Source organism: Nasonia vitripennis (genome assembly GCF_009193385.2).
Source record: "Nasonia vitripennis strain AsymCx chromosome 4 unlocalized genomic scaffold, Nvit_psr_1.1 chr4_random0006, whole genome shotgun sequence".
In the NCBI taxonomy this organism is placed as follows: domain Eukaryota; kingdom Metazoa; phylum Arthropoda; class Insecta; order Hymenoptera; family Pteromalidae; genus Nasonia; species Nasonia vitripennis.
This window is the reverse complement of record NW_022279641.1, coordinates 1267501-1280338: the sequence shown is the minus strand read 5'-3', so window position 1 is coordinate 1280338 and position 12838 is coordinate 1267501. Positions and strand designations below refer to the sequence as shown.

The window sequence follows — 12838 nt, the reverse complement described above, 5'->3', positions numbered from 1 at the left end:
CATTTAATTCACGCATGCGCAGCAATATAAAAACAGTCAGCTGTTGATGATGCGGCAGTGCCACACTTGAAAAGTTGAAAACAGTCATCAGCACGCATCGCATCGACAGCAGTACACTGTGTGAGTATACTTACTCAGTACACTAGCCAGGCCAGGCCGGTCCCCAGGAGGCAGGGATCAGTTCACTATATCCACACGTATAGTTCATCCTTAATTCATCACTGCGAAGGTGCGGAGGCCCTAACCTCCAAACGTAAACATTGCAATGGCAAATCCATCGATAAATGCTTCTGTCTCGCAAATTTTAAAGAATGCAAGCATTTTGGAAGACGAACCGCGAAAGAAGAGCCGGGAAGACTGGAGGAAGGCAAAAGAGCTCGAGGAAGCCCGGAAAGCTGGTACGGCCCCAGCGGCCGTCGACGAAGAGGGAAAAGATATTAACCCCCACATACCCCAGTATATAAGTGCAACGCCGTGGTATTTCGGAGCCAGCGTGAGTTTAACCTACCTATATGATCAATTATTTTAAGTAATTCGATAGAATAGAGTAATAATGCGAGTTCTTCTACACTGGTATACAGGGACCAACGCTAAAGCATCAGAGACCACAGCCGGAGAAACAGAAGACTTTTAGTGAGATTGATCAGTGGTACAAAAAGGGTCACACAAATAAAGTAGCCACAAAGTGGAGAAAGGGAGCATGTGAAAATTGTGGCGCTATGGGCCACGGCAGAAAGGACTGTTTTGAGAAGCCAAGAAAGGTACTGGCTAAGTTCACAAACACCAATATTGCACCGGATGAGCATGTTCAGCCAAATCTATCGCTAGATTATGATGGAAAACGAGACAGGTATGAATGATTTATCTATTTTATCTACAATGCATTATAAACTTTAATCTTTTGTTGGACATCCAGTGACATAACAAATGTTTGATACAGGTGGGCTGGTTATGATCCATCAGAACACAAAGCAATTATTGAAGAGTATCAGAAAGTAGAAGAGGCCAAGAAACAGCTTAGAGCTGAGAAACTCAATTCAAAGGAAGAGGAGGAAGAAGAAGAGGAGCAGGATTCTGATGCAGACGAAGACAAATACGTAGATGAAGTGGACATGCCTGGTACAAAGGTTGACAGCAAACAGCGTATTACTGTCAGGAATCTTCGTATCAGAGAAGATACAGCAAAATACCTGAGGAACCTGGATCCAAACTCAGCTTACTATGATCCAAAAACGCGTTCAATGAGAGACAACCCTTATGCTGGTACAGATAGAGAGTGAGTATCAATTCGTTAGACATGAGTATCATGAGGTTTTCATTCATTTTGTTTACTAACCAATTTTCAATATTACAGAGTCGATTACAAAGGAGAGAATGCGGCTCGTTTTTCAGGAGACACGCGGAATCACGCGAACGCTCAGTTATTTGCGTGGGACGCGCATGAGAAGGGCGTCACTGTGCACTTGCTAGCTGAACCCACGAAAGTCGAGCTTTTGAAGCAGGAATTTGACAAGAAGAAAGAGGAACTTAAAAGCGAAGCACGCGGTACAGTCATTGAAAAGTACGGCGGTGAAGAACATTTGAATGCACCACCACCTGCCCTTTTGTTGGCACAAACGGAAGAATATGTTGAATATTCACGTACTGGAAACGTAAGTTTCGTTATTTTGCTTACAGTCAGCATTTTCACTTTATGCAACCTCATTGAATTTGGGAAACTAATTTCTGTTCCATTACGTTTTTTAGATTATCAAGGGACAAGAGAAACAAGTAATAAGATCCAGATATGAAGAAGATGTATATGTCAATAATCATACATCAGTTTTTGGATCATACTGGCATGCAGGACAGTGGGGCTACAAATGCTGCCATTCATTCATAAAGAATTCATACTGTTGTGGTGAAGCAGGTAAAAGAGCTTTCAGAGATGCGGAAAACTATACCAGAGGTGTTGTTCAAGAGGAAGAAAAAGAAGAGCCTGAAGCACAAACAAGCAAAAAGGCTAATGACCAAGAGGAAAAGCTCGAAGACAAACCAAAAACAAGTAAGAAGGCTAAAGAATCTGAAAGCGAATCTTCAAGTGACTCCTCAAGTGAATCCGAAGACGACACAAGAACTAAGACTGAACGAAAATCTAAGAAAGAGAAACGCAAGAACAAGAAGCAAAAACAAAAGGAGAAGAGAAAGAACAAGAAGAAGGATGGAAAGGAAGTTGAAGATAAGTTAAAGGAAGCTCTTAGGAAAGAGGAAGAAAATCAGAGAGAAGCTGAAAGGCTACTGAAGATGGACGAGAGAAAGCGGCCATACAACAGTATGTATACCGCGACAGAACCAACAGAGGAAGAAAAAGAAGCTTTCCAAATGAAACGCATGAGGGAAGAGGATCCCATGGCCCAGTTCATGGGAAAATAAAAACTATTTATTTAGCTAGTAATAGAATAATTTTATTTTGATCATTTGCAATCATTTTGTTGTTACTCAAGAGCAGTTAAAATTAATGAGATTGGTGATTGTAATGTTGACTCCAAAGGCAACAAATTACTTTGTATACTGAAAAGCTTATTGTTAAGTTAAGAATTGAATTGGCTTAGCTTCATAATAACTGATACTGTTGAAAGAATCAACTTACTGTAAATAGTTTTTTTTTATGTTCATAACAGAAACGTTGTGTAAATAGGATAACAGATTACTAGAATGTTCGATTGATGTATTATAATCAATAATCATGCAGAAAATGAACAGTATAATAAATAAAACTACATATTTATGTAACAAATCATGTTTATTTCACAAAATTTCTTAAAAACAGATAACTAGTATGAAGGTGCTTTATGTGTCAAACCTAACAAATACAAACTACCACTCGCGTACTTTCTTCTGTTGAGCAAATGTTAGAATGCGAGTTTTCTTGAATGATTTTATCATTTGCATTTGCTTGTGTCTAGGCTTGAGTTTGCACATAACATAAAGTCTCCCTTGTCTCGAAACATAATAGCAACCCTCACAACGAAGTTGAAGACGACCTTTTTGCTTCATTCCACAAACTTGCATGAACTGTGGCAATATTGGTGTGAGAAAACTCACAGGTTTCAATAGATTGTGACTGCTTATTGTCGTCAATGCTGAAGAGTAGTGACTGCATATTTGATGGATTCCTCGACCCTCAACTATTTGCAATGTTTTTGGTACTGTGATCCGATTAACTAGACATCTTATCGCTCCCTGTACACTTCTAAACATTGATAAGTTCATGTTCCTGAAAAAATATTGAATGTACGGATATATCATCTTCAACCTTGTAATATTCAATTTAAATTGTTTAATCTACTTAAATAATAACACATGCTAACCTTAAATTATCTTATTTATTCAAACAGAACTAATATCTTGTGATTGTCAGTGTGGCGAATTCTCATAAATAACACCAGACGAAAATTCTATTTTCCGTGCTTATCACGAAAAATCCTTTACTAAAAAGTAATCCATCCTAAAACACGAAATTTGTGCAGACTCCGATTTGGCTGTGTCCTCTTTATCGCTATATACCGACTGCCGAGAGCCGAGTGCCCCGTTCAACCGAAAGAAAGGTTAGGTCTTGCCGTCTCGACATTGACGGGGATGCTCAGCGGATTTGAAGTGATGTGTATCAGAGAAATTTTTAGATACTATCACTATCAGTAGTATCAGCTGGCTTCTGGCCGGTGCGGATTGAATTTTTCAGTGTTTTGTAAATAACAAAACTTGCTAAGTAGTTACGTAATATTAATATTTTTTATTTAGTCAGCCAATAATTCATACAAAATGTTGCGAAACATTCGCAATTTGGTACAGCTAAACGTAAGTTTTTGAAATTTAAATTAATAGATACAGTTTGTAATTTTACTGACTAGGCAAATTTTTTTTTTTAACAGAGTTCCATAAAAAAATCTTGTACTAGATCTCTAAATTTAGTTCCTATTGTCGTTGAACAAACTGGAAGAGGAGAGAGAGCTTATGACATTTACTCAAGATTGCTCAAAGAAAGGATCATATGCTTGATGGGTCCGGTGAGCAAAAATTAACATTTATTTTAAATATTCTTATTTGCTACTTGACAAGTGTGATATTCTAATCAACATAGTTTTTAGATAACAGACGACATATCATCACTGGTTGTAGCACAACTGCTCTTCTTGCAGTCGGAGAGCAGTAAAAAGCCTATTCACCTGTACATAAATTCCCCAGGGGGAGTTGTGACAGCTGGTCTGGGTATTTACGACACAATGCAGTATGTGCTTCCACCAGTTGCAACCTGGTGTGTAGGACAGGCATGTTCGATGGCCAGTTTGCTGCTGGCAGCAGGTGCTCCTGGGATGCGTCATGCACTGCCAAATGCTAGAATAATGATCCACCAACCATCTGGTGGTGTTCAAGGTCAGGCCACAGATATCAGAATACAGGCCGAGGAAATTTTGAAACTCAAAGGCCAAATAAATGCACTATACGCCAAACACACAGGACTTGATATTCAACGAATAGGTATGGTATTGTTTTTTTTTCTAGACAAATAATGGAAAAAAATTACCCTATGATGGATTACTTTTTTCAGAAAATAATATGGAGAGGGACAAATTTATGACCCCTATTGAAGCCAAAGAATTTGGAATTATTGATAAAGTTCTGGAACATCCACTGCAGGAACAAACAGAGACACCTGCAAGTACTGAAAATCCAACAAGTACTATAATATGAGAATGAATATATAAATAAACAGCATGATTGACAATGGGTGGGTAATATTTTAATACATCTGTTTGAACGATTGTTGAAAAAGTTCTTTTTAATATTTATTTCGTATTAATAAAAATATATAAATATAGTTATTTGCATATTTAATTATGTTCGAGCCAAGTCTTTTGATATCTTATTCAATTTTTTATGAATACTCATGTTACTTATGCATAAGCGTAACTAAAAATTTATGTTTCTGAAAAAAATATTACAAACAGTCTCATTCCATACATAAAACTATCCATACATGACTTCGATAACATTTACATTATAAAATATTTAATTCATGTATAAGTATAAAGCACTCTTTACATGTGTATAATATAGTTGAAAAATATTATTTAGTATGTATGGAAAAAGAATATAAAGAGCATTGTAAAGAAGTGCATAATTTGTACTTAAAGTTTATCTATGCAATTCATAACTCATTAAATCAACTTGAGTCCTCATCATCATCGGCGGACTCTTCACCCATAAAATCATCTGAATCATACGTTATTTCCATATTTGGTGGATTAATAGCGAAATCGTTTAGTTCTGAATTTTTCAGAGCTATCCTTAAGTATTCTTCTAGCTTTTTTTGAACAGAAACCAGGGATTGTATGTCAAAGATCAAATTTTGCTCTGAATTTGTTAATCTGTAAAACATACTTAAATTATAATCAATTTTACTTTGTTGTTTTTACATACACATTTAAGTTTTAATTTAGCTTACTTTAATTCTTTCACTTTGCAATTTAAAAAGTTAATATCTACTGTTTTCTCATTCAACTTTTTTAATGATATTTCAAAATGAGTATCCATAGTTTTGAGATTTTCTTTCTTTTCAACATCTCCGTCATAATATTTAATCTAATCACAAAATTATTTTAATAATGCAAACAAATTTATAATGGTGTGTAAACATAGACTAGTAGTTACCATTCTCACCTGTAAATTGTTAAAATCTACTGGCATGTATAATACCACCTGATCATCCTTTTTTACTAGAATGATAGGAGTTTTTTCTTTTTTCAAACAGTTCATATTACTCAGAATGCCCTTTAAAATGTGTACAGTTGCTGTATTATTGCTTTTCGAAACTTTGAATATTTTAGGAAAAGATATTCTTGGCAAATCTTTCTCAATTACTTTATTGGTGACCTCTACAACTTTATCAACAAAGATGTTGAAAGCTGCTTTCAATTTCTTCTCATGAATTCTACAACAACATAAAACAAATCAAAATTAAAACACTTATTGATATAATATGATAAATAAATGTAATTTAAAAATAATATTTACCGATACTTATTTCTCAAACTGTAGTCAGCTCCAACTGTATTGCTACAAAGTGCTTTATCATACATATGTTGTAAAAGTACAGTTTGCATTGCAACAAATACATCTTTTAGGCAATGATCAAGAATATACTTTTCAATTATGGATTCTGAAAAAAAAATACTCATGATAGTCAGAAAAATTTGCAAAAATGTGTTATAATTTTAGTGTTACACTTACTTGTACATTCATCAGTAACTTGATCTAAAAGAGAAATGTTTTTTTTATCTTCAACGTATGTGAGAGAGAAATTAGGCTTATTTAACTGATGCTTAAAATAATCTTCAGAGTAACCATCACCCGTAATATAAAATCCAACTGCAGATGATACTTCAATACTGCTTGCTTCTAATCTGCAAAACAATATACCACGTTGCACATGCATATAAATATTAAAAATACAACTGTTGAGATACATACGTATAATCAGATTTAAACTCAGATTTCAATGGATTCAATATAGTAATTTTGCCTGTTATTTTTATACTAGGAATCTTAAATTTGCATGAAAAAGAGAGAGTCTTTGCTTTACCATCAAACTCATCAGATAACAGCTCAACATCTGGATCTGTCTCTACGATAGAATTAGATAGCTCCCTTGAAATAAAATAAAACAAGATTGTTAATTTGGTACATCAGATCGACAGGTGTTTATAGAGAAAGTTAACTGACACATAATCATCTCCTACAATAAAAGATACGTTTTCCTGAATTTTAGTTTTGTCATTTCTTTTATGCCATCCACGTTCTTCTTGTAGTACATTATTTCTCCAATGCTATAAATTTAATTAGATATTATATAACAAGAGCATGTAATACCATGGTACAATAATATTGTTTATTTTAATATTTTAATGAAATTTTCTTCAAACCATGATAGGATATAAAATGTCTTACAAATACCGTCCATTGAATGAAATCAAACGGTCCATCCAAACAGTCTTGCAAGTAATCATGATCAGTTACTGAAAAGTAGATGCACATTGTTAATTGATAAATTAAATAAACTACATAAATCACTTGAAATTTATATTCACCGTTAATGTAATCCATAATGTTGACGGCAAAATAGGTACAATTTTGGCCTGAACTTCAAACGTTACTCTTAGGTGCAAATTCGTGATTTCATATAATTGTCACGACCGTTCATGTCACAGAAGGATAGAAAACGTGTCTATAGTTATAATGCAACTGATGGTGAATAAAGTCTTGTGATGTGCCAATAGCTGCCATGCTGGTGAATAATGATGAATTGGTGATGGTGATGTGCCGGCTAGCGCATGCGCCTTCCGCAAAAGCAACAAGTCACATGTCGGATGTCGCGATGTCGCACTATTGTGAGTATGTTCGGAAATGAATTTTCGGTTAGTAGTTAGGTTGGTAGCCCTACGCTAACCAACCGCCCGACGTTCAGCGCGTGTAAACAGTAGATGGTTAGCACAGCTGATTGTTCGGATTTGGAGCAAGTCAATGTTATTGCAATAAAGTATAAAGTTGATCTATTTATCAAGACATTATGAACGTAATTGAGGTGTTTGATGATATCCTATCATCGACCGATTCTGATAGTGATGAACAAAGTGATGTAGATGAAATGTTTGATGACATTTTCATGATTATCGTATTCCACGAGTTGAAAATTTTGTAGTTAATGTTATCGATGAAATTTAATATACTTATAACCTCAAACCTCACATAGTCACATGGCATGTTCATCAGTCACCATCGCGGAAATCAGCACCCCCCTACCCCAGCCTATAAAAGTATATTTTTTGTAATAATAAAAATACTGACCGATGTATTTTAATTAGCTCTATCTAAAAACATCGCCAGATTAAACTGCTCCACCTTATATTTCTAATGAAATATCAATAAAGATTTGGGAAAAAAAATAAATTATCTTAATTTTGATACAGCCATATCTTTTTAAATAAACAATATTTCAAACTGCTCCAAACTGCTCTACATCCATATAATACTGCTCCATAGTAATTTTTATCGGCTCCGCTATAGTTAACTGCAAAATAAGTAAAATTCATTTTGTCAGAAATGAGCTGACTGAAGCTCGTAGCGCGCAGGCGCGGATCTCATTCATTGCCGTATTGCCGGGATAAAGTTTAAATTAAGGTAAAGAATTCATGTGTTACAAACTAAGTTTCTAACGAAATAAATTTTTTTATTATTATTTATTGCCAATGGTGTTTAATGAAAACGTATTTTATTTTAGATTCTGCCTTAGCTGCCACTGTATTAACTATCATCCTCGCTAGTAAAAGACAATTTTTCCCCCCCCTGATGGTTGCACAATATACCGCCGCTCCCTACGAAGAGTAGCATTATTCAAATTTCCTGTCACTAAGTAGCACAACGCATTTGACGCACGCTAGACTAGCACAACTCAAACTTTCAACAACGATTTTCTATAAAAATTTCCCGATTTTTGCAAAACTGTCCCTGATGAATATTTTTAAATATTCACAATTTACAACTTTTTACCGAATTTAAAATTGTTTTCACAAATACAATAATTTTTTACAAGCATTTATTTAAATTGTTCCCTTTTTTTAGAAATTTTCGAAACTTTTTAAAACTTTGAGGTTTGTCTGTCTTTGTCCAAGGTTTTCATGAACTTAACTAATCCAATAAAAACGTAAATTACTCACATTTTAAGTAAAATACATCGCGAGTTGTGCTAGTCTTCGTGGGAAATACGTGAGTTGTGTTACTCTTGGCGGCATTTCTGAACTGTGCTACTCTTCGGGGCAAATCGTGAGTTTTGCTAGTTTTTGTTTGAAAATTTGAACTGTCCTAGTCTTCGTACGGAGCGACGATATATAGTATCCGTCATTGACCCATAACTCCAGATAGGCGACGATCGAGAACTTTGCGATTATCATACTCTAAAATAAAATTAACTTTTAAAAAAGTAAAAAGTTAGGCAAGTTTGATATATTTCGCAACAAAATTACAGATTGAAAAGTACTAAGATCAATCAAACAAAGTCAAGTTTATTATATTTAATCGTGATGAAGCAAGGAACAACTCTCAAGATAATTACTACGTAACTTGCCATGTCCGTTTCATTTTGTTTTCTGGTAAACTAAAATTTTCTTTTTATGTATTAGAACGTGATACAAACACCATAAGTACAATAAAAAGGGCATAGCAAGTTACGTAGTAAGTATCTTGAGAGTTGTTTGAAATGGATCATCATGTAACTTGACTTTAAGTTTAGTAAGCCCTTGATAAATATAATAAACTTGACTTTATTTGATTGATTTCAGTTATTTTATATCTGTAATTTTGTTGCGGAAAATATCAAACTCGCCTGGCCTTTTACTTTTTTAAAAGCCAATTTTTTTTTAGAGATTTCAGTCCTTTTTAGTAAATTTGTTTGAGTATTTACTACCCAGACTTCGTCATAGGCTACTACTATACACCTAGACACAGTCCTCAAATGATTTTACACCTAGACACCAAAAACCACGAAGCGCACCACCTAGACCTCAGCATTTTTGTTCATCTGGATACTTGTTTATTATGTTAAAGCTGGTTTATTGCTGATATTTTGGTTTAAACTCATAGTTTGGCATACCAGTATAAACATTTATCAAAATTAGCTGGGTACATGAATGATAAATAATTTATTTCCTTAATTGAAAATTCGAGAGACCAATATAGAAGTAAATAGTGTCACGGGCGCCACGGCGTCGTCTGCTTCTCAAACTCGCCTTCGTGGCGCTCCCGCGCCACTTGATTACTAAGATGCGAGAGCGTCGGTCGTCTGCGCTGCTGTTATACGTCATCCCCGCGGCGAGACTCTATCGTGTGTGTGAGGCGGATATGCGGTTAGGTGAATTGTTCGACTGCTCTCTGGTCATCTCTGTTATTATTTATATACAGACGTATCCTATAGAGGTACTCTCACTCACACTGTTTCAAAAGAGTCGGCGGCGTCCTTTCGATGTTGATTACCTGTTTGAGCTGCACTTAACGCTCGAGCTTGCATATGAGCTTTGTGCTTTCTCTCTCTCTCTCTTTCTCTCTCTCTCTCTCTCCCTCTCTCCCTCTCTCTCTCTCTCTCTCTCTCTCTCTCTCTCTCTCTCTCTCTCTCTTTCTCGGAAGCCCACAAGTATGAATCCTGATGTATATAATGCTGGCGATTCTTTTCTCTTCCTCTTCCTTTCCGCACTTTATTTTCTGCGTACCCATAGCTTGCAGCGCTCCGAAGCATATAGATCTCGCTTGCAGCTTGCGGCGTGGATCAGCACACTCGAACGGAAGAGAATGTTCTTTGACTTGGGATTGGATTTTGTATAGCATTTGTAATATTCTACTGTTGTAATGTATGTAGACTCGATACGCTTTATTCTCTCATTGGATTTGTTTTTCTTATTGCTCACAATCAGTGCAGTGTTTTCTCGATGTGAGTTTATACGCTTTATGTCGCTGAGCTTGATCCCATTGTACACGCTTTTTTATCTCGATAATTGATTACGGATTTTTTGAGTAACCGACAACACTAAAAAATAAATCAGGAGAATATATTTTTATATTTTTATATTTTATATAATTTTCTTGACCTTGTCAAGAAAAGTACAGTATGCAACAAGGGGGGCTGGATTTTTCATCATTATATGCAGCAAAATTAAATAAACGCGAAATTATAAATACCGATGATCGCATAATCCTGCAGTTATTTTTAAATATCCTACGATCAGACATTTTATAAAATAATTTTGAATAAAATAACATTTCACTAAAAAGAGAGGGGTCCAACACAATATATATATATATATATATATATATATATATATATTCATTTTATTCAATAATAAAAAATAATAATAAACATTGTCGTATAAAGTGTATTTATTTTATTTAATTGCAATCAAGCCAAATTGTTCTCGACCTTTCTCACATTTATATTAAAGAAATATAAATTGTAATTGAAAGAATTTAGCATGTGGCGTACGTGTAAGATATATTACACAATTGCAGTCTTGGATAATAGTACTATATAAGCACGTATACAATCGTACATATCACAACTTTTGCGATTAATAATATAAATGTGAAGACACACTATAATATACTAAAAATTTTCATTTATAAACTCCTACAGGGCCAATAATTTAATTTTCAGATCCAAAAAAAAAAAACAAACGCATAATATTACATAATAAATATAGTTTAATTGGCCACAATATAAGACTTTATATTGATCGAATTCGTTTTAAAAACATTACACTCGCACTGGAGCTAGCTTAACTATAATAAATCTATCCTTAACAACGTTACTTGAAGCAGCTAAAACTCAACGAGCAAATTGATTGCTTTGATTAGAATACAAATGATGAAGAAACTTGTGAATAAGATTCATGTATGTATGTACACGTTATTGTGATGAAATTCGAAAAAGCAGCCGATAATAATTACTTGGAAGCACCTCGGATATCAAGAGATCTTTTTGAAATATCACCCGATTTGTTTTCATCAATGATTACGGGAATACACGCTTGAATTTTCTTGCGTTGCTTTGATTTTATTTGCACCTTATTCGCGCTAACGCCGGATAAAATAAAAAATGACGGGTCTCTAGAAAAGTAAGTTCTAGTAGTACGTCTTTCAGAGTATACGTCTATAGTTCAACGCAACAAAATCAAGCCCCGGTCAATCTAAAGACCGAAAAAAAAAATCGTAAGAATCTCGTGCGATACGAAAAATACAATAGTGGAATAGAGCTAGACTACGCGTCACTGCGGGCAGACCTGGGCGTGCGCCAGCATCAGTATGTCCTTCTTCTCCTTGGGGAAACGCAGCTCTCTACCTGCGAGTCTGGCGGTCTCGAGTTCGCGCTCCGCCACAGCGAGTTCCATGGCCACGACACCGCCGCCGCTCTCGTGTTCGCGCGCCACCCAGTCCAGGGCCATCTGGCTGCGCATGTCGTCGTCCAGGGCCCGGTGGCTGTAGTGGGCCACCACCTCTTGCCTGCTGCACTGTCGCTCGCGCATCGCCTTCAGCGAGCCGTTCCAGTGGAGCAGCTGAAAGACCGTCATCAGCTCTTGGAATTCCAGCATCGTCCGACCCCGGTTGCACTCTAGCATGAAGCGAAACGCCCCGATGCCAGTGTTTGGATCCTCTTTGTCGTCCACCTTGCCCTGTGGGTGGGTCCAAGAGTTTTGGAGTTAGTTTGAACGCAGGTACTTATTGTGTGTAATATGGGATCGATCGAAAATTGCACATGTACGTATAAGAGAGAAACAGTTGCAGAATGACCTTATATACCTGGGACTGGCTACTTATTCCATTAGTCGCAACGGATGGCTTGGAAAAGCTGGCTCTCGCCTCTGCTACAGCTTTCTCTATGAAATCGTCGGTTATCTTCCTCGACGGGTGTTCGTTGAAGACCGAATTCATCAGCGCTATTTTCGCGGCTGATCTGCGAGCTTCGGCTTTGGTAGGGCAATTCTGAAAGCTTCCAAAGCACGAGCCACCTGGTAATGTCACGTAGCATACGTATGGCGGATTGGCTCCAGGCACGGATTCGTAAATCACGAGAGCTCCGTTTCTGAGTTCGGTGCCTCGGCTCTGCTTCATTTGCCAAAACTCTTGAAGAGCTTCTACCACGTTGACTGAAAACAAATCACATCTTTTAGAATTTTTTGATCGATGATCGAAGTGAGCGAATTAAGTTAATTCACCTATCCGTTATTGCTTACCTCTTCCGTATCCCTGTGTGTGTTTG

At 36.1% G+C, this 12838-nt stretch overlaps 5 protein-coding genes across 9 annotated transcripts in view; 2 read left to right on the top strand and 3 right to left on the bottom strand.

Moving 5' to 3' along the window:
* Nucleotides 1-39: 39 nt before the first annotated feature.
* Nucleotides 40-2772, top strand: LOC100114581 (pre-mRNA-splicing factor Slu7). The gene is made up of 5 exons (XM_001599495.6): nt 40-493; nt 582-850; nt 941-1276; nt 1355-1652; nt 1747-2772. The coding sequence occupies exons 1-5, from the start codon at nt 266-268 to the stop codon at nt 2410-2412; spliced, it is 1797 nt and encodes a 598-aa protein (XP_001599545.1). The 5' UTR covers nt 40-265; the 3' UTR covers nt 2413-2772.
* LOC100114144 lies at nt 2764-3998 on the bottom strand. Its single transcript, XM_001599146.5, has 2 exons — nt 3351-3998; nt 2764-3256 (listed from the first exon to the last, which is right to left on the bottom strand). Exon 2 carries the CDS (start codon nt 3250-3252, stop codon nt 2857-2859), a length of 396 nt encoding a protein of 131 aa, XP_001599196.1. The 5' UTR covers nt 3253-3256; nt 3351-3998; the 3' UTR covers nt 2764-2856.
* LOC100114615 (ATP-dependent Clp protease proteolytic subunit) lies at nt 3113-5154 on the top strand. Its single transcript, XM_016986584.3, has 5 exons — nt 3113-3298; nt 3378-3837; nt 3912-4046; nt 4128-4518; nt 4589-5154. The coding sequence occupies exons 2-5, from the start codon at nt 3802-3804 to the stop codon at nt 4729-4731; spliced, it is 705 nt and encodes a 234-aa protein (XP_016842073.1). The 5' UTR covers nt 3113-3298; nt 3378-3801; the 3' UTR covers nt 4732-5154.
* LOC100679344 lies at nt 4802-8940 on the bottom strand. Of its 2 annotated transcripts, none has more exons than XM_008219129.4 (9): nt 7128-8940; nt 6988-7055; nt 6763-6866; nt 6511-6687; nt 6271-6443; nt 6055-6199; nt 5701-5971; nt 5486-5622; nt 4802-5408 (listed from the first exon to the last, which is right to left on the bottom strand). In XM_008219129.4, exons 1-9 carry the CDS (start codon nt 7141-7143, stop codon nt 5204-5206), a joined length of 1296 nt encoding a protein of 431 aa, XP_008217351.1. In that variant the 5' UTR covers nt 7144-8940; the 3' UTR covers nt 4802-5203. The 2 variants fall into 2 exon arrangements, with proteins under 2 accessions (XP_008217351.1, XP_008217353.1); XM_008219131.4 differs by having other exon boundaries at nt 6994-7055.
* Nucleotides 8941-10940: 2000 nt separating this feature from the next.
* LOC100114690 (protein limb expression 1 homolog) overlaps nt 10941-12838 on the bottom strand; it is a 13125-nt gene continuing 11227 nt past the window's right edge. For 3 of the 4 annotated variants that reach the window (XM_031928324.1, XM_031928322.1, XM_031928323.2), the window contains 3 exons: nt 12813-12838; nt 12370-12725; nt 10941-12251 (listed from right to left, as the gene is read on the bottom strand). The exon at nt 12813-12838 is cut by the window's right edge. In XM_031928324.1, coding sequence (XP_031784184.1) covers nt 11847-12251; nt 12370-12725; nt 12813-12838 — 787 coding nt within the window. In that variant the 3' untranslated portion in view covers nt 10941-11846. The remainder of the gene's footprint in view (nt 12252-12369; nt 12726-12812) is intronic. The other variant, XM_031928325.1, reaches the window with a different exon arrangement.